Source organism: Agelaius tricolor, unplaced genomic scaffold (assembly GCF_023055355.1).
Source record: "Agelaius tricolor isolate 1412-34295 unplaced genomic scaffold, bAgeTri1.0.p SCAF_5, whole genome shotgun sequence".
Lineage (NCBI taxonomy): Eukaryota > Metazoa > Chordata > Aves > Passeriformes > Icteridae > Agelaius > Agelaius tricolor.
The window spans coordinates 36,196,554-36,217,524 of NW_027269265.1; the positions used below are offsets into that span (position 1 = coordinate 36,196,554).

The 20,971-nt window shown below is 38.5% G+C and overlaps 1 protein-coding gene across 2 annotated transcripts; it reads right to left on the reverse strand.

The window, feature by feature from the left end:
- Positions 1 to 3,273: 3,273 nt before the first annotated feature.
- Positions 3,274 to 20,860, reverse strand: TMEM62 (transmembrane protein 62). 2 transcript variants are annotated; one of them, XM_071427269.1, is made up of 14 exons: positions 20,696 to 20,860; positions 16,792 to 16,903; positions 15,769 to 15,906; positions 14,691 to 14,736; positions 13,374 to 13,515; positions 13,052 to 13,176; positions 12,796 to 12,918; positions 11,789 to 11,944; positions 10,166 to 10,325; positions 8,467 to 8,580; positions 7,392 to 7,476; positions 5,751 to 5,855; positions 4,893 to 5,011; positions 3,274 to 4,006 (listed from the first exon to the last, which is right to left on the reverse strand). In XM_071427269.1, the coding sequence occupies exons 1-14, from the start codon at positions 20,855 to 20,857 to the stop codon at positions 3,680 to 3,682; spliced, it is 1,914 nt and encodes a 637-aa protein (XP_071283370.1). In that variant the 5' UTR covers positions 20,858 to 20,860; the 3' UTR covers positions 3,274 to 3,679. The 2 variants fall into 2 exon arrangements, with proteins under 2 accessions (XP_071283370.1, XP_071283372.1); XM_071427271.1 differs by lacking the exons at positions 13,374 to 13,515; positions 16,792 to 16,903; positions 20,696 to 20,860 and having other exon boundaries at positions 15,769 to 15,839.
- Positions 20,861 to 20,971: the final 111 nt, after the last annotated feature.

Genomic DNA, 20,971 nt, shown 5'->3' on the forward strand with positions numbered 1-20,971 from the left:
ATAAATATGAACTATCAAATAACATCCTTTCTTAAGCGAATTTTTACATAATTCACATTTTACAACAAGAAGGCAAGACCTGTAACTCTCTGGGCAAATGGTTAATTATTTCTGTGTCTTGAGATGTCAGCATCATAATCAGTCTCTTCCCTTTTATCTCATTGTCTTAGTTTCCCTTTATTGCATTCTGTGTTTTTTACGTCAAACTGTTCTCCTTTTCCCAAAAACACACCCCTACATCTGTTTCTTATCTCCATCAACACAGCTGGTGGTGTTCCTCAAACAAGATTCAGTACCTGCAGTGTAAAGCCAGTATCTGGCCCAGAGCCAAGATATTTGGTTTATTTCATGTTTGGGTGCTAGGTATTAATTCCACAAAGCCATCTTGGAATGCGTGCATTTGCCTCTCTCTAATACATACTCATTTTTACTCATAATTGACTGGCATCATATTTGCTAACAAGGTCTGCGTGTGCATAACTGCTCATCTTTTGAGTCAGTGGGTTTCTTGAGTCCCTGGTCACGAGCTTGCACTTCCAGATTTACTTTTTCTCTAACATCATTTCTGAGCCAAAGCAGTTCACCATCTTGTTTACCTTCTTGATTTAAGATGGGCCCCTTAGAACCTATTGGCTAGGGTCCTTGTTTCTTTGTTCCTCTACTGATCTCTTTAGGTCATCTTGACTTTCTGGCATAATCCAGCAGTTTTTCCATGTACACAGAACATCAGCTCCTGTAACTCACAGAGCCCTGGCACAATTTCTAGGAAACAAGTACAGTCTTTTATTCAAAAAGGTGTCAAGGGAAGAGTCATATATATATATATACTGACTAATAGTCACTCATGCTTAATTACTGATTCCTATGACAAAATTCCTAATGCACATGTGCATATCTGGATGCCGTGCATTATATTATCATTTACACAGGCAAATTTAAATTTTCTGGAGTGGGGTGGGGAGGAGATGTCTCTGAGTATTACAGTCATCACAGGTAATTCTAAGTTACATTTTCCTTCTATCAGCTAAAAAGTTGCTATTTAACTCGTATTCTGTTACAGTTTCTGCTTGAGTCTCTTTGAAAAATTGGTTGTTAACTAAATAAGGATTTATAGTATTCTGTTCCTGGGGCCTCTTCACATAGCATTCTATTCCTGAGAACTTTTCACTGCTCTATTACTCCAGCCCCCATTGTTATAGTTTCAAAACTGACCTACAGCTGTTAGGGGTTTTTTGTGAACTTTTATGCATGTCTATCTTCATGTGACATTGTGACCACAGGACCACAGTAAGGCAGTTCAGCTACAATCTTTATAAATAAGCATTTGCAAAGGATAATAAAATGTAAATAGTATTGGGCAGAGACATCTTTTTTCCTTAGTTTTGGTTAAGCCAATCTTCTGCATTTTATTTATTAGACTTGTGCATTTCCATTTCCATCCCATTTCCCTTTGTACCTTGAAGTATTGCTGTTGTCTGCCCTATATTTCATTTTCTTCCCTTCTGCTTTTTTCCCTTCCATTTTCATCCCTTTCCTGGTTGTTTTTGGGGTTTGTTTTTTTTTTTTTTTTTGGTTGGGTTGGTTTAGTTTTGCTTTTTTTTTAGTTGATCTTGTTTCTTGTCCCCCTTTTTGTCTTCTTCATTGACAATGAGAAAAACATGGTGTTTTTCATAAGAGCACCTATTAGTGTTTAGTGCTAAATTGTACAGTTACATGTCAGGATTTCATGCAAAATGTCACCAACACCATGAAAAGACCTTTCCAGCCCAGACATAAATGTTTCTTACTGCAGTTTATAGTAGCTGTTGTTACAAAAGTGAAGAGGAAGCCAAAGGAGGTTGTGTGTCAGCTTTCCTGGATCCCCAGAATTTTCTAGACTGGTAAGTGCACTTTTGTTTCTCTTCTTAAAAAAAAAAATTAAAAAAAATCAGCCTCCACACAAGCCATGCATGAATGCTCAGTGTTGGGGGTTGATCAAACAGTGGGTTCAAGTGTGTGCAGTGCAGACACTATTGGAGAGACCAGCCTAAGGGTAAAAGTATTGGGTAACGTTATATTTAACAATGGTAACAAGTCAAAAGATATGAAGTATATTATTGCCGCTTCTTGTTTTCTCTAATCACATAAAAGTAATTTAATAGTGAAATGTCATTTTATTATCAATTTTTCGGTATTGTATCTCACAAATAAATTTTGTGCCATCTCTGATTTTCAACAGCTTTGCAAAACAAACTTTTGTAGCAACAAATTACATTCTTTATTCTCTTAACAGTGTATTTAACTCATGTAAATGGCTGCTCTTTCTTTTCCCTATACATTGAAGACATTACATTATTAATAGTATTACATTACTATCTTCCTATATCATTGAGGAACAGAAATGAAGGAACAGGAAAACTGTCGCCTGTTAGAAATAACAAAAGTCCTTGTTGTAGTCAGTATTTTCTTCCGATTTATTTTTCTGTGTTTTACTACAGTCACTGCTGTTTTTTTCCAAAGGGACCATAAATAAATTAGCCCTCTTTTTTCTTGAGAAGCCATAAATAAGTTACTGTAAAATTACCTGAAATATTTTAAATGTTCCACTCACAGCTGGTCTTTTGTGAAGCAATGCAGTGTTCTTTACAGATCAAGGCACCTCAGCTTTCTTGGCTCTGGATCATTGCATTCTTCATTATTGTAACTAACTGTTCTATAATTTTTGGACTTAGGAAAAAAATGAAAACAAAGAAATAAGTTTTCTTAAGTCACTCTTTGGTGCATTTTGCCAAGATCCAGAAACACAGCTGAGACCCAGAAAAACAGAAATTACAGACTTTATAGGCATCAGACCATAGTATTCCTACAGTCTCTCCCATCCTGAGGCTATTGTCTCCGTTCTTTGCTTTGAAGCTGAAAACCCCAGCACCACTGATAATTCACTGTCCTTTCACCAGTCATGGGTGGGAGGACTGGCAACCTTAGTAGTGCAAAATGAAACTCCTTCCTTCCAGAGAGTGAGCCTGTTCGTTAGCCAGCACTCCCAGGGCAAGAGCTATAGGCCAGAGCTCAGGTAAACATGAAAACAAATACATACACACACTTTACAGCCTATGATCTACTTGTATACAGCATTATGAACTGAAAACATGTATGGGCATAGGACTCTGGCTGTGAAGGCCACTACAGCACCTTTGCAATCACTATTACTTCATAAAGACATCTGGTCTAGTCTTGTAAAAACACATGTCAACCCTGAAATAAAAATCAAAGAATCACAAATCCAGAAGCTCATCAGGTCCTATGCTCATATTTTGCAGCATTATAAAAATCAATAATTAATTATTTTTCTATTCACAGTAGCAACAGGCAAACATTTCCATTTGTGATCCATATGGATATATGTATCTCTGTATCACTAAAAAAACCTCATTGATGAGATTATTCCAAAGTTGGCTGTACTGATGTATAATCCATAACTGTATTATATAACATGTATTATACAGTATGTTGTATAATAGAAGGAAAGTGTGTATAACATATTGTACATTAACTATTTAATACAGTTCTGCAGCAGTGCAGGTGCAGCTTTGGGTCTTACCACTTAACGGTTGGGGTGTATAGAATTCCAGCATCACAAAATGATAAGGATGTACCTTGAGAGTTTTTAAGACAGAATTTGGAGTACTTATATTGTACTTCAGGAGCTTTGACAGTTTTTTATCTCTGTTATGTAAGTTCTGAGCTCTGATGATTTGAGTGTCCAGGTTTTATAAATGAGAGCTGCGGTCAGTAGCACCAGCCACGTTCTCATTGGGGACAGGAAGAATGCCAAGGTGCCGTATGTCCGCTGCAGGAAATAGCAGGAATAGACCTGCCAGGCCAGGAGCAGGACCATTGCCAGGTGAACAGGCACAGCCACGAGGCGGCGGTTGTGACGGAGGTGGGAACGGAAGCTGTGGCCATGGCATCGCAGCAGCAGGCACCAGCACAGATAGGCCATCAATGGCAGGTTGAAAAACATCATCTGAAAGGAAAAGCGAAGAAAAATAACACAATGAGGAAGCCAAGGGTTCTGGGTAACATCTATGAAGGCTTAAAAACGTATGCACAGATAAAGCTGTCCCATTCTAAAGGGCTGAGTACAATTCCCAGAGATGGAATCTCAGGATGCATCTCCACGACTGCAGCTGATAAAGCTGGGACTGCCTGGGCCTGAGTCCCAGGCCAAGCATTCCTGCCATTCCCTTGCAGTAAGAGGCACTAACACACATCTGACATTTCCTGGAAATGATTCAGGGAGCCAGACTTAGCAAAAAATTAACATGGCAAAACCAAACAGTCTGTATGTCAGCTTAACTCTGACCCAGCCCACTGCAGTGTCCCACTGGTACAAAGGAGACACCATGAAGAAGGAGGCAATGCTGCTTTGATCCTCTATCTTAAATGCCAAGGAATGACACTTTGTCTTTCAGATTAATGGGGAAAACACTCCTGGGAAAACTGGACTCATGTGTGCTTAGAGAGTGACACCTACTGATCTGAAGAGTTATTAACACTGCAAGGGCTACCCTGGCCACTCAGTTTTTTGCTTAATTACATTGTGTGAGCCAAGGGCAAAACCAGAAAATTTATTGAAAATTTAGAGTTATAAATCTGTAGAGACAGCCTCTAATCCAGACATCCAGGGAGTCCAAAGCAACATCATTTTATTAGAGAAAAAGAGAAGTTTTGAAAATAATGCAGAACCTCCTTCCTTTCTTCAAATCTGCAGAAAGCTAAGAAAGACCACTTGTAGTCAGGCATGGTCAATAATCTCTTTACTTACAAGACTTCTTTCTTTATTTAAAAATGGTAAAAAGCCCCTGAGGGAAAAAGCGCTGGTTTTTAGCCTTTATTTTATAAATACTCACCTGTAAAATCCCAACCACAAATGTCATACTGCCCTGTAAGAAGGAACCACCAACAAACACTCCAAAGGAAAAACAGGCCCCCATCTGGCCATCTATCAGTTCACCTACAAACCATGGTCCTGCAAGAGAGGAAACCAAACATCACCATCAGGAAACAGAACAGAGACACAGCCCTTTCCCACATGGCCCTTTGTACCCTGAGACTTCCCTATTGCTTGTCCAGAGTAATCAGCCTCATTCAGCAAACAGCAGTCTGGTGTGAAAATACCACAGTTTGATAGGGTTGTGGCATGCAATGAAAATACTTTTGAAATAGTTTCATCTCTGTGACAATTTTCAACACCACACATAATATCTTCTTTATGAGAGAGGTGAAAAGGGTAGCTTTTTCCCAGAATTACAGTAAGATATATGAAAAATGTGGTCACAAACAATTCCAGCCTGGCTCAGCATAGAAATTAAAATAGGCAGGCTGCTCTGTGTTATACATGCTACACAGACTAACAAGAAAATAGCTATTTCAGTAACATGTTAGCAGAGGATAATAAGCTCAGATTGTTAGCTCTAATGCTAACAATCAAAAAATAAGTGAAAACCAAACTGAATTTAAAAATAATCACTTTGTTTCAGAGTAACTTAACAATCTAAGTGTTTAATTAATTCAGGGCTTCTAAGTTAGGCTCTTACAAATAAGCCTTTAGTCACTTGGACATTAACTTTTAAAGTTCCGCATAGCTTTTGTAACTTCAGTAGATTTTCCCTATTCTCCAAGATGTTAGAATTCTTAAATTTTCATCAGGATCTAATGTGTAATTTCAAAATACCAATTTATGTCCTCCAGTACTCTAGGCTACTTACCCAGAATGGTGTATAAATTCAGAACCAGAATTGAGTAATAGAAGGTGTTTGTTTTACTGAAGACATTAAGAGAATATGAAGTCAGAGTAAGTAATCCCGGCTTTCCTAAACAGAGACAACATTTAAGAAAAATACACTTAATTCAGTTTGCAACACCTTCCCCTGATATATATGTATGTATAACACTGGTCTTTCTGAAACAAATCTGCATATTATTTACTCATTATTTTAAATAAGGAATATAAAAATTTGGTATGTCTACAGAAAAATGCAGAGGAATGCATTACTATTACTGTGATAACTGAAAGTAAAGAACCAATAAATATAACAATCTATATCAAAAACAGCAGAGGAACCTGTCATTCTAAAGGAATACACTTACTGTATGTAAATAATACTGAATGACCATTCTATACCCAGAAAATGAAATTAGCTAGAATGAAAACCATAGAGAAAGTATGTATTAAATTAAAAGTAAGAGAATCAAAACAGTAACTTTGCAAACCCAGAAAGGTGGGTCAGTGTGGACTAGATTTGTTGGATTTCCTTTGATTAAATCTACTTTACTGAGGTCTGTTAGCAGCTCAAAATTAAGTCTTGGCATTAAAATGACATTATTCTGACAAGTGTGTGATGTTAGCAGAAAAAAGCAGTAGTAGCTCTCTAACTGAAGCAGGCAATTCACAGATCAAGAGAACCTTCCTAAAAAGTTAGCTTGTAGACTTAAATCTATTATGTGGCCCTCTCACAAAGAATTAACCCTTAGGCAAGCTTCACCTTTGGAAATCAACAGCTCTAACAAGTTTGTTCACTAAGATGTCAAACATTTATCATGGTCCACATGGACCTAGATGACCACAGAGTCAGCTTTTTTAATATTTCGCTGCTGAGTTCCATAAAGGCAACTGAAAATCTGATTCTTTTCTGTGTAAGCAGTTGCTGTAGTTACCTCAGGATGCTACACAATTAGGAGTATACAGGAAGGTACAAACACTGACATGAATAGGAAGGGAGGTGGCTTCCAGAAAAATCTCATTAGTAAGGTGTGGTTCAAATGACTGTTTAAAGGATAAATACCATGAGCTTAATAGTAATAATTTTAATTTACTAGATGTATCAGAAAGTATCAAGTTATGACAGAAATGACCTTAATATTGAGAAAGACCCGATCCTGTTAGTGTTCTTTGCAAAAGTTAACAAATTCTGCCTTTACAAAAGGAAATCTGTTTCTCCACTCAGGCAAGAGAGAATTCTGTAACAACTGTAGTGAAACAAGCACACATACAGAACTAATAAAAAACAAAACAGTCTCTATGTATTGGATTCTTCAGTGAGAAAATTAAAATGAAACCTTGGACTTCAATCAACTTAACTTTTATTTAAACAATCAACTTAACTTTTGTTTAAACACCTGCTCAAGTTTCTAGTTTACTTTATTTGATATATTGGAGGTTTTCCAGCTTCCCTTAAAAGCGAAACAACAGCTTCTGAGAAACCAATCAAACCCCACAGTAGCAGATGTAAAATGCATATGGTGATTAACAGCACAGTTACTTACATATTGTTAGCACACAGGTCAACAGTAAAAAGTTTAGAGGAAAACAGAACTACTAAAAACCACAGGTAAACATTAGTTGATACCTTTGAGTGCTGGCTTTTGGAGGTGTCGGAAAACAACAAGCAAGGTAATCTGAATCAGCACAGTCAGTCCAAAGAGCACTCTGGCCTGAAAAGACAGTTTTGACTATAAGCCAGCCCTGGAATAATTGCAGCCTTGGAGCATGCCTTATGGACACTGACATAATGGCATAAAGATTCTCTTTGAAACACATATTCAAAGCTTGTTGGTGTCACTGAACTGAAGAGTAAAAAAGGAAACTGAAGAGTTTCTAAGATTTGTATTGTACTGACTTGAATTCTGCTCAATGTCTGAAAGCAATAGACCCGAATCTTTAAAAATAGAGTTTGTAAACACATCCATTGAAAAAGTGTAGTTACACTTCCAGGGCAAAACATTGTCTGAGCACTGTTCTGAAGAGAAATGCAGTTCAAGACATGGTGTAAAATGTGTGACTGATTAACAAACCTAAGAATAATTTTGAGCCAATTATGATAAGAACTACAATCATGTGGACTTTCTTACGTAGTTCTAGAAGTGCACCTAGGCTACTAAGACATGACATCCTTCTTTGCATATACTGAGCAGTAACACATCTGGATATGACCTGGCACTCACTAAAGTCAATGGGGATTTTGCCCTCCACTTCAGCTAGTTATAATGTCAGCAGCTGACATTATAACTTTATTTGATTATTATGACATTATGACATTATGACATTATTTGCAGCATTTTTTCCAGAAAACATATCACAACAGTTCACAGTGAATTTCTCTTCAGTTTAATGTTTCCTTTTTCTACTATCTCCAGTAGCTCTTTTTCAATTTCTTGCTTGTACAAAATGTGTGTACACTTATGCCCAAAAATGGATAATTGGGACTAAATCCAGGATGTCAACTGTTTGTATAAACCATTGTTGCACGTTTGTGGTTGAAGTGTGCAACTTGAGAAACTTTAAATGTTTTGGAATTCCAACAGAATCATATCTGGAAAAAGTAACTGCATTCAAGTCTACGAGTTCTTCAGGAATTACGAAAAACCCTACTGCAGATTGGGAAACCAACATGAAGTAACAGCTGTTTTGCTGAAAGTACTTACTAGAACATAGTGGTCAGTGAGAAGAATAACAGATGACCAAAAGTCAAATCTAAGAGAGAGGTTTTCTTCCATACCAAATAAATGGCCCTGTGTGGCAATTCTTCCTGAAGCATCCTAGATTGACATAAAATGAGAGCAATTACATAGCAATGGTACAAAAAACTGTCAAGTAAAGTTCATAATTATCATTGCAGCTTTTCTAGAAAGATAAAATTGATGTATGCTTCTCTGCATACTGCTGTATTAAATTCCACCAACAAAGGGTTAATTACAGTCAATTCTGCAGTTTCAAGTAAATTGGTGATTATAAAATCATAATCTGAAAGTGCTACATTGAATTAGAGCCTGTCAGAGAGTCAGCAGCTTAGGGAAGACTGTGACTGTTTACTGCCCCTCCCCACAATTGTTTTCTGAAAGTTCAATTCTAGGTAATAGCCCATATTAAAATATTTTCAAATTTTGTTGTGCTTAATTTCTGGTGTTTTGTCATAAACCCATATACATAAACAAACATTTGTTTATTGTTTTTGTCATTTATTCAACACTTTGAGCAGTGTTCCAGATGTGGCCTGGCAAGCACTCAGTAGAGCAGGATAGTGACTTGTCTTGGCTGCTGATGCCCTTGTGGATGCACCCCAACATCCAGTAGATTTTCTCTGCTGCACCAGCACACTGTTCATTCACACTGAGCTTGTGGTCCACCAGGACACTGAGGTCCCTTTTCACAGAGCTGCTCCCCAGCCAGGCAGATCACAGCCTGTGCTGCACTCCTGGATTATGTTTTCCCATGTGCAAGTACTTACACTTTTCCTTTATGAACTTCATAATGTTCTTCTTGGCCCACAATTTGCCCTTGATTAATTGGTATTGGGTCTTCCCAGTCATGTGCTTCATCTGACTTCAGAAAGCCCACCACAAGGATTAATTTCCTAATTTTCCCAGGGACTGAAATAAGACTAAGGGGCCTATAATTTCCTGGATCCTCCCTTCATGCTTTCCTATACACAGGAGAGTCATTAGCCTTCTGCCAGTCTTCTGGGATGCCCCCTGATCTCTACAACTTCTCCAGGACTATGGAGAGTGGCCTCACAAGGATGTCAACCAGGTCTCTCAACACTCTGGAGTGGAAACTGTGAGGGCTCATTGATCTGTAGGATCAAGCTCCTGTGCCAGGTCTCACTCCAACTCTTCTTTCATTGACAGTGGGTCTCTGTTTGCATCAACCTTGATCCTTGTATCCAAAGCCTGAGGCCCAACACTGCTGGTAAAGACCGAGGTGAAGAAAGTGCTGAGAACCTCTGCCTTGTCAGAGCTGTCGGTGACTAATTCACTTCTGCTGTTTAACACCTGGCCAGTATTTTCCTTCTGTTGCTGCTTGTTGTTTATACACCTTTAGAACCATTTCTTGTAATTTTTGACATCTCTGGCTAATTTCAAGTTTGCGCTTCTGTCATGTCTTATTCTACTTCTTATGAAAAATAATATTTCTTTCTTTATTCCAGCGGCTTTATGAATATTTTGGTGCTTAGCAGTCTATATTTATTCCTTTATTAAATCATTTGGGTTTTGTAATCAGACAAATATGAAAGTAAGTCTGTTATCATGTATTTTGTTCCTAGTTATGTGAGGCAGGAGGGTGACAGAGAAGCCATGATGAGAAAAAAAAAATCAATACAAAGAATGCCAACAGGTACCTTACCTGGACAGTTACATCTATGTGATGGAACCCTTCACTGTAGTTTTGTGGGCTCCACTTCAGCACATAGAGAGGGCCAGACACCTGATGTGCATTCCCCAGGTGAACTCCATCTATGCAGACTTTGACAGAGATAATGACAGAAGGAGAGAATGCCAGAATTCTAAGGAGTAAATAAAGAGCAAAAGAAACAGATTTGTTACTGGACTTGTAGGTATGTCATTACTTCCTTAAGAAGAAGTCCCTAAAGGTTAAGCTGCCTTGTAGTAAAGAGTTCAAAAGATTTAGAAATTACAACAGTGAAATATCTGTAGGCTAATGGTAACATGGTAGGTTTTTCCTACAGTTAAAGACAAAGTAGTTTTTTATGGCACTACACAAAAGAACAGGATAGAAAACTGGATGTGGAACAGATCACAAGGTGGCAGAAGTTGTAAGGCCTTGACAGAAAAAATTTTAGAACACTTGCTTCAAAACATTTGCTAACACAAGTGGCATGCATCCTCCAGCACACATAGACACATAACCAAAGACTTGCAGATGTCTTCATAAAAAATTGCCAGGCTCTCTCTCTAAAGTCCTTTGTTGTTGGGAGTAGGGTTTTTTCCCTTCTTTTTTTTCCCCTTCTTTTCTTTTTGCTAGTCAGAATATAACCTCTCAGAGTTTGTTACTGCATTTAGGACAAATGGAGTGGAATGCCAGATCTCAGATACCAACAAATGTATTGCCACCTGGCAGTAGTGCTTATATTCACAGAAACAGTGATACTAATACAGACTCAAAATATTGTAAGTGCAATTCCTTTCATTTCTGGTAATATGAATGGCATTACAGAGCATGCTTTAGTCAAATGAAGGTGTTTCATACAGTTATGGTGAATAAATCTACCAGTTCCTATATTTAATATAATCATAAGATTGTTCAGATAAGGTTCTGAATGGGAAACTGTAAAGTAATTAGGACATCTAGTAGGATACTGCTCCCTAACCGAAAAGTACGACAAACTTCTTTTTATTGTAACCCTGTGTATGCAGTATTTCAAGCAGATTAGTCTTACAGCAAATATAAAATGCTGAAAAGGGCCTAAAAATCTGAAATATAAGTGTAAAAATTAAATAGATAAATAGATGAAAAGATGGAGAGATTTAAAATGAATATGAAAATTGGCAGATGCTTCTCATGTTTTAGTATATAAAGGATGTAGAATTGAAAAGATAAAGCTAAGAAGTCTGAAGTGAATAGGGAAAACATTTAGAAAAATACATAGACAAAATTCTGAAATTAGCAGAGTTGATGTGAACATGTGAGATAAATAACACAGATTACATAACAATCTATGCATATTGATTACATATGAATCTATTTTAATTATATATTAATTGATCAAGTTTGGTTACATAAAGTTCGTTTGACCTTAGGGGAAATAACTGCATAAATAAAAAACCCCCATGAATTACTACTACCCAAACTTTTTATCACAGATATGATACAAAGCAAGCTCTCTGGAATGATCTTCCAGAGAAAAAATAATTCTGAGAACAGTAGACACACATATTAAAAAAAAGGTTTTGTGTATATACATATAAATATAATTAAATATTGTGAAATCAAGACATTACAGGGTACCTGATATGAGTGGAATAAAGAATTTTGACTAGTGGTTCATGAGTAGAACTGCTGTAAAGGAAGGATTTAGGATTGGTGATGAGAACTACAGGCCACTCTTCAAAGTTGAGATCTGCGAAGCTGAGGAGGTCATGGTCAAACGCAAGGATCCTGTATCTATAATGAAAGGAAAAAAAATCTGTTAATACAAACTGCTTTGTGAACAGCTGATTTCCACGCTCCTCAAGTTCCTAAAGAACCTGGCTTTATTTTCTGTTTATTCTCTTCTGTAGTTGATCTTACATTCTCCAACTCTGCTATATTAACTGTACAGTTGCTTACCTCTGATGAGGTTAATTTTATTTTAAATCATGGAAGCAGTACTCAAAGTTCCAAGTGTGAAGATCTATGGAATTTTGCACATGAATCAGACAGATGAACATTACATTAAAGAACTCAAATATAATGTACATTTCCATAGTGTCTGTGTAGGTACTCTAGTTCAGGAGAACGACCCCAGTGTGCTCCTCCCCTGTATTCATACCTGTATCTTTATTTGGATTACTGCAGAATAAAAGCTAATATACAACTATCCACTCCACATAGCATCAGACACTTTTGGATATGCAAGTAAGGTAACATTTCTCAGGAGGACTATTTCTGTGTCAAGAATTCTAACAGCTATTGCAGAGCATGTGTATTTTGAAGTACTGATGCTGAATTTTACAACAATATATTTGTCTACATTTAATACTAAATACATACTATCTGGATACACATTTAGATGTCCCCTTTTTAGTTTTTAAATATCAAGAATTAATAAAAATATTTAATTGATTAGCACCCTGTTGATATGGGGAAAAATCCCAAACATACACACAAGGCCTTTTTTTCAAAAGCACTAATAATAATAATAACCAGTCAGGCTGATCTCATGCTTCTTTCAAGTGCACCACAGAGCATAAAAGAGAATCACAGTACAGCAGGTAGGTTTCATATAATAATTTGCTCATATGGGCTTTTCTTACCTCCTATTATCCATCCAGTCTCCCAGTTCAAGTTCCAGAGTGCCACCACGGTGTTGACTGTGCAAGACTGGCATCAGCCCACCCATTGTATGGAGATGTCCACATAAATATGCTGTGGCAGAACTAACAAGAATTGTGATTATTTGGGTGGGAAGGAAATATCACTGCAGAAAACCTGAAAAGTGAGAGATGAGCATGTGAAGACAGACCAGAAATGTACTTCATGCTGAAAACAGAGAGGGTAAGAAGATCTTACCTCATTAGTGTTCGTATTCCAGGGGATGGGGAGACGATTGTGGAGGTGGGATAGTGGCCAAACCAGATAGTATGGTTGCTCTGTAGACTTTCTGTTGCCATCAAAGACAGCTCTGCCATTTGATTCTGAAACAGGCAGGTGACAAATCCATTTTGCTAAATAAATGTCTCACATTATAACTTAAAAACGTAAACACACTTATAGATGAACACAAATTGTCTTTCAAACAATTTTTCTATATTTAAAAAAACCCAAACCTCCAAACAAACCACTACAGAAATAAAAGAGCCAGCAAAATGGAATGCAAAGACTTATACAATACCATGTTTAAAATCCCAAAAAAATTATAGGGTCTTTTAGGGCCTGGGCTGAGTGTGGCATCCACGCAGATGAATGAATAGTTCCCAAAAGAGGTTGTGTGGATGTAATGGAAAGAGCCATCTTTATGCCAGGCAGAGTATTTCCTAACAAAACAAGATGGAAATACTGCTGTTATGAAAGCTTGTACCCATGACAAACATGCATTGCTTTCTCTCTTTCCATTGATAACAGCTAATTTCACTATTTCTGACTAACAAAATTGAAGTGCTTTTGATACTTTATGCTAGATGGGAGTTGTACATATCTTCCACTGGCAAAGACATGACATTTCAACTAATAGTACCACCTAAATTGCAATTCTGTAACTAAAGTGATTGTGAGTTAATCTGAGAATCACTAAAATTCATTACATTTCGGTTGGGTGGGTTTTTTTTTTTTATTTCTTTTGGGGTTTAGGAGTGGGCCTTTTGTGTGCATTTGGGGTTTTTTAAGTTGTTTTAGTTTTGTTTTACTCCCTGCATGATTTGTAGAAACAAAAATATTCCTGAGTTCAGATGATGAGTATAATTTGAGCACAGCCATCCAGAAATCAGTTCATGTCCCTGTTCCTCCACCAATCAGAACAATAAAATACAATACAAGCCAATATATTAAAAACAAGTTTTCAATACTTCTATGCTATAAAAACCATTTCAAAATATTTTTTAAGTTAGAAGTATCTTTATGAACATCATCAACTTAAATAAAATTTCTTCATTTAGTCCCACTTCGAGTATGTGTAACAGTTGATTAATACTCTGCTAATGCTGTGAACATATAATAGGAACCTATGTTTTTGTGTAAAAATATTGTATTTCAATACAACCCATTGCCCTCTTTAATTTTAATGCATAATGAACACCAGAATGTGGTATTGAATAACTGTTTTTCCTAGCTTCTATTTTTATTTCTGCAAACAATTTTTGTAATTTTAATATTTTAAAATATATTTATATTTTTATATATTGAAAAAACAACTCCATTTCACTCTTCCATCTTCTTTCTCCTAGAGTGTGATTGAAAATTTTGTAGATATTGACAGATTTAACACACTCAATTCCAAAACACAGAAAGGTAAGAGATAAGAAATCTGCACAAAGAATTCTCTATTATTTTCTCAATAGATTCTGCTCTAATAACTGACAATGCAAAAGACAGAGGGAATAGTACATATGATCCTGGGCTAGAAGAAAGTCAGTGAAAAAGCATATATGTAATAAGTATTGTTTAGTGAATTTGACCTTGGATATAGCTGCCTCTGTATGGTAAATAAAAGTACCTGTAATAATTCTGAACACTATCCAGGCGTGGAATGTTGAATGAATCTGTAAGGGAGTAAAAAAGGAAATAAGGAAATTTTCAGATAAAATTGATCATTAGCCCCTGTACCTAACTAGGTAATGTTGAGATAAAGCAGTCTCAGCAGGTGCTGAAGAGCTACTTTTTAAAAGATGCATGATTGACAAGCAGACTAACTGTGCAGAGGAGACGTTATATACTCAGTGCAGTTAAATGGCAATAGTTTTCTCATTCAAGTTTCAATTCAAAAATAAAGGCATTGTGGGAATATAAATTGTTATTTAGCAGCCAAAAACTAAACCTGTCTCCATTTTGACCACAGAACTTTCCAAGAGCTTTTCTGGACTGGGTGCATGCTCTGTAAGTAAGACAACTCTTTCATGGAAAATAAGGAGCATCTCATCTAGAGAACAGCATGTGTAGAACAGACATCAGCTTGAGGAGGTCTGTACTGCAACAGCTCCACTTCTCCTAATTAATGCTGCTAACAGAAGCCTAACAGGAAAATGAGTATATATGACAAAGCATGCACTTTCCCCCCTCCCAGGGCAGCTTCCTGTACAGCCTGTTTATACAGCCTACACGACTGTCAGCTTGTGTTTGAATGCTTACAGTGTGGCAACAGCTGATGATCTAAACTCCCATTACTCCCTTCTATTCAAAAGAAACCAAATTTCCTTTAGCTGCTGGACATGTGACACCCTTTAAACTTAAACCTGTGAGGAGGAAGTCTATGAAAAGTAAATTGAAACCATTTCTTCAGTATGGTAAGATTACAGTTTGCCCCTCCATTAAATAATGTGGTAGATAAAATAATGATATGGAAACTAACCTCTGAAGTCATGTTCTACCACTTGCCAGGCAAAAGACTCTTACCTCTCTGGTACTAAAACTCACTTCAGTAAGAGCTTGTAAACAGTGTGTCCCCAGTAGACGTGGATGGTAAGCCCTTCTCTTAATTCATGAACACTAACACACTAGTGAGTACTAACATTTTACCTCTATATTCTGTGATCTGCAATCACAGGAAAGACAGAAATGTTTCATTTTCTTCTTACCATGATTCCCTTTGATGTCTATCCACTTGGTTTTTTCCATGACCCTTGACCTCTTCAGGATTGACTGATAAGTTTTCCACTCATCTTCTACCTGATCAGATCCCAGTTTATCTCTTGTCTTAGCATCTGTCAGATCACCTGAGAGTGTACAAAGGTGAGATATAACTAGAGGCCTACATAGCTTATACAATTACTGTAACTAGACAAGCATGCCATCCCTGCCTCCAAGTCTAAGTGGCTGCAGGCCTGGGTGTAATCTGCATGTTTCTGTATCTGGTCCACATGATCAGCATAAATGCCTTCCAATGCAGATGCAGCAACCTCGTCAGACATCTATTGACCACATTACTGCAGCACTTTCACTAATTAGATAATAACTTTCCATAGAAGCAAAACTCCAGGTCTAGCATTAAGATTCTAAAACCTTGCATACAGTAACAGCTTAAAGTTTTCTCAATTATCTTGTCAAAACTTCATCTATTTCAATAGCAAGCTGTCAAATGAAGTGGCAAGGCTTATTTCACCTCTCTTGGTATGATATGTTCAAATGGAAACCAGCAATAAAATCCTACATTAATTCACAGGTGAATTTCATACAAATGAACAGGGATTGTTCTGAGGGGGGAACTGTATCTTAATGGCTAACTACAGACATTGCTCACTTCTGTAATTTCCAACATAAAGAATGTAGAATCATGACCAGGGCAAGAGGGAAGATAGCTCCTAGCAAGGGCTATGATGCAGCAACACCTACTGGGAAAACATTAGCTATCTTGTGTGATTGTGTCTGTTATGTATAGAACACACTAAACTCACTGAAGAAACTGAATGCTCAATAAAATAATAATAATTCCCTTGTTGAGAAGTTTTTTTTCAGCTTCTAGCAGTCTCCCTTCAGCTGCAATTTAGTTTCTATTGCTTAAGATATGTTTAAAGTTCTCTCTTGAGATCCTACAATTTTGCCTATTTGCTGCTCCTTTGACAGTCCACTCAACAGGAAATTTACACTTTTCAACTGCTTACCTGTTGCTAGAACAAGTGCTGGCTGAATTACATCAATTGTTTCTGAACAAAATTTCTCAAAGTCAGGAGCTCGTTTGGGATCCCGAAATTTGCTGATATGAATATCTGACACCTGCAAAAGAGAAGACTGAAACACTGCCCCAAGTAAAAGGGTTATTGCTACCCAGGCTGTTCTGCAAAGCCAAGTATACATTAGAATGCAACATAAGAGCAGCAGTCACAGTGATTCATGTCAGTGTAAGGGACACAGGGAGAAACAAAAGTGGGTGACTAGGGGAGAAGGAAAGCAGAACAAGCAAATGATATTGCAACTCTAACCCCTAAAATCACATTTACATCAAGAAAATTTCCTTAAAACTACGAGCATACAAAAGCATGAGGAAATACTTAGGTATCCACAGTAAATTATGATGGCTGCAAGTGGCCTGTTGCCTTTCAAATTCTGGCAGTTTCTGTGCAATACAGTGCTCCTGCTGCAAGTAAGAATACAAAGCAGTTCTGCAAAGCAATAGGTTAAAGCTACCTAGAACTTGAAATGTACTGAAAATTTATTTTATACCTAGTGTGACATTTCCAGTAGCTGAGTGAAAGGTTTTTTAACATCCTATCCAAGCATTTTAATGGATCAAACAAGTGTATTTAGATCCCATTCCATGTGCCTTCAAGAAGGCAAATATTGCCTAAGAAATGATGATATGACTTGTATGTAACTGTAGAAGATGCTGTTCATTTCTGAATCAGTGAAAGCCCTCACATCAAAAGAGCCATTTGGGGAGAGTAAGAAATGTAAGATTTTTCTATTTTTTTACATTTGTGGCTTTTCGGTACTGTACAAAAAAACCCCTTATGTATTGCTTCAATTCCATTTTCCATTCTACTTCAGTCAATTAATTAATTGTCCTCCTTGGTTTGAACAAATGGTATTTGATGCTCAAAAAGCAGTAAGCAAATGGTCATCTGACAATATCACTTGGAAAGAAAAACATTTAACTTTTACATTCAGTTTAATAAACCTGTTCTCATAAAGCTTGTAGTTTTTGAAAAAGCCAGATAAAATATCTTGGAGAAAAATGATTTACTTCTACTTATTCAGTCATCTGTATACGAAGAAAAAATTACCTGAACACAGTTTTTAAATTCTGCTTAGGAAAACTCCCCATTCAGAATGACATGGAATTTTTGCCTAAATCAGAATTGCATGCTAAAAAAGGCAAACACTTTTAGATATAACTTTGTCTTTACCTTCATTGATGTATTCAAACTAGTGTGAGGCAAAGAGCACAGCAAAACTACCTTGATACATCAAACCTCATTTAATCATTGACAACAATACAACTTGTTTTGCTTCTTTTCAGCCTGGGGATTTGCAATTAATTTATCTCAGCAATCAAACACAGAAAATCAAAACTTCTACAGTTTTCATTCTTGAAAAAAAACAGTATTACAAAAAACCTTAGTCATGCCCTACCAGTAGTTACAGCAAATGTAAATTTCCAACCTTACAGCAGAGAGTGGTTCGGAAGTCTAATTTCCTACAGTGACCTTGCCACTTTTCTTCCCCAGGAGTTTAAGATTTTTAAAAGGGTTCAACTTGTAATTTCTAAGAGTTACAGTGTCTCGGGACTTCTGAGAGCTGGGACTAAGTTTCTTTCATCATTAACAGCCATGACATATGAAGATCTCAGAAGTGGAGCTTCTTCCCTTTTTTTTTTAAATTTGAATTAATTTCAGATGATATCCCAGTGGATAAAAAAAAGATAAAAAGACAGTGGGCAAGATGAAAAGCTTGAAATGCTCTTATTTACTTTCCAAAATGTAGGTGAAAGCCCATTTGCTGCTCCTTCCCCTCCCTCTGACCGATGTGGATACTTGGCCTCTCATTGCATCCTAGGCTGTTACTTTCATTAAAATCGGTTGGAAGAGATTTAGGGGTGAGAAGAAATCACCGTCAACATTCCTTATCTCTAGCAAAGATGTGGTTCAGGAGAGGCGGGTGTTAACAAAGGAGAATTATAAGGACTAGAGCAACAGTAGAATGCTTTCAGCTGAGAGAAATGGGAGAAATAATTAAATGCTTGTCAAATGCTGAACTAGAGTGTCTATTTGGCAGTGGGTAAGAAAGGAAATTCTGCTACAATAAAGATGGATGAACCATTAATAGAAGATTAAAGTAGAAAGACTGTGATTGAGTTCCTTTAAGAAGAGATAGTCTTGTGCTTGGGAAGAAAAACAAGGCAGGAACTGCTGGGGAACATCTTGAGCTCTATTCAGTGACCTAGGCTAGACCTATGGAATCACCAGGGAGCCTGAAGCCTGGTTCCCATAACATCATCAGGCACAATGCTGGATTTGGTGCTTGATTAGTTTCCAAGTTAGGTCAATGATAAAGCAGCTGTTAAAGGGCACATCTGAAAGAGAACATAACCACTTGAAAGTAAAGCCAAGTCTCAAATTAGCTGTGCTGTGACCTATCCTTGGGAGAACTCTACTTGAAGTGACACAGCCAGAGAGAACACAGCAAGAGAAACATGGGCCCGTGCATGCTGCTTGTCAGTATAGCTCTGTAGCTGCTATATGCTGCTCTGACTCTTCACACAAGACAGCAGCTCAGGACAGGGGCTTTCCTTACATTATTTCAAGGATATCTCTTGATACTTGTACTCTGCAGTAAAAATAAGCCTTAAGTCACTTAAGGAAAAATTACTGGAAAAAAAATTATACCACCTATTAGAGAGAACCAAAGGACCAAATATATGCCAGCTTGTCCACTAAGAGCACTGCCTGCAGCTAATAAAGTCAGGCAAAGTGTTCTTGGGATTGAGAATGAAAACAAAATGGTAAAAGCAGCTATTTGTTAGAAGGAAATGCACAGCAATCCCTGGGATGTTTCAGCCATAGATGAACTATGAATATGTAAACATCTTTGTGGCTAGTTCTACACCAAGTGCTTTGGGAATACTCTGGGGAGAAGAGTCAGAAGAAGCCACAGAAACCCTAAGACGTGACAGTTTGCTTCCAGGTCAAACTGGATTTTATGTTTAACCTGGAAACAAAGCAGTGTATATTTAACCTTCTGAATACTAGCACAGTACCTTCTACTGCTATAAATCAGTAAAACTATTTCCTTAGCCACACAACTTCTGAGTTTTTGGATGGGGAAAGGGACAGGCAGGGCCTGCATTTCTCCCTCCCCAGGATATTAGATAATACCGCATCAGGTACTGATGCAATATATAGGGTAATGTAATAATTGGGTGATTTTTAATTACCAACTTCCACTACACACATCTGTGTGATAAGGAAACTTCTCTGTGCAACCATCGAGGAGCCACTGTGGCAGTCACTCACACTACCTGAGACCGAGGCCCCTTCACAGCTACACCCTTCACACTCACAGTTAGACCAGGTTTCCTTGCCAGCTGTGCCCTAGGTTTCCCATAGCAGGGTCTCAGACTTCGGGATCATTAAAATAATTTAATCTTGGGGCAGTAATTAACAAAATAACAGTTTGACTTGGGTACCTCTGAGAAGGTGCCCCAAAGAAAGGAATCCCCGAGCTTTTATACCCTCACAGTCTAAAAGCAGGCAAGTCTGGGAGTCATGGGCTCCTGCCGTGTCTGAGTGTCCTGGCCGGGCCACAGGTCCCTGTGCCCTCCGCCGCGTAAAGGGTTGGGCAGGTCCCGGCCTTTCGTCTCGGGCTCCCGCCCCCCAGAGCTCAGCCTGTAGCCAGGCCAGCCCTGCAGATGCACATCGAGCTGCCGGCACGGCACTGAACATATTCTTCAATATGTTCAGTGCCCGCGACCTTTGGGGCAGCCTGCCCAAACGCCTGTAACCTGGGCTTGGCTGCGCGCCTCCGCCGTGCCCGCGCTCGGCCGCCCCTGGCCCCCCCGGCCCCGCTCACCTGCACGACCCAGAGCAGGTTGGCGGCGGCCGCCCCGGGCGCGGGCTGCGGGGCCCAGCGGCGGCGCTGCCCCGGGGCCGGCGGCGCCCCCGGCGGCCCGTACCAGTCCAGCAGCAGCGCCACGGCGGCCGCCGCCAGCAGCCCCGCCGCCAGCCCCAGCATCGTGCGCCGCGCCGCCACCGCGCCCGCCCCGGGCGAGCCCCGCGCCGCCAGCCCCGGCACTTCCGCGTCCACCTCCCCGGCGGCCGGGCCGGCCCGCGCTCGGCCGCGCTCGGC

What these genes read in the sequence shown, in the direction of transcription:
- TMEM62 (XM_071427269.1), bottom strand. Translation starts at nt 20,857, where the DNA reads ATGCTGGGGCTGGCGGCGGGGCTGCTGGCGGCGGCCGCCGTGGCGCTG. An exon ending in AGTGTTCAGAATTATTACAG is followed by an intron (nt 13,516 to 14,690) that starts GTACTTTTATTT and finishes TTGTTTTGTTAG; the next exon opens with GAAATACTCTGCCTGGCATA. An exon ending in ACATAGATGTAACTGTCCAG is followed by an intron (nt 8,581 to 10,165) that starts GTAAGGTACCTG and finishes ATGTCAATCTAG; the next exon opens with GATGCTTCAGGAAGAATTGC.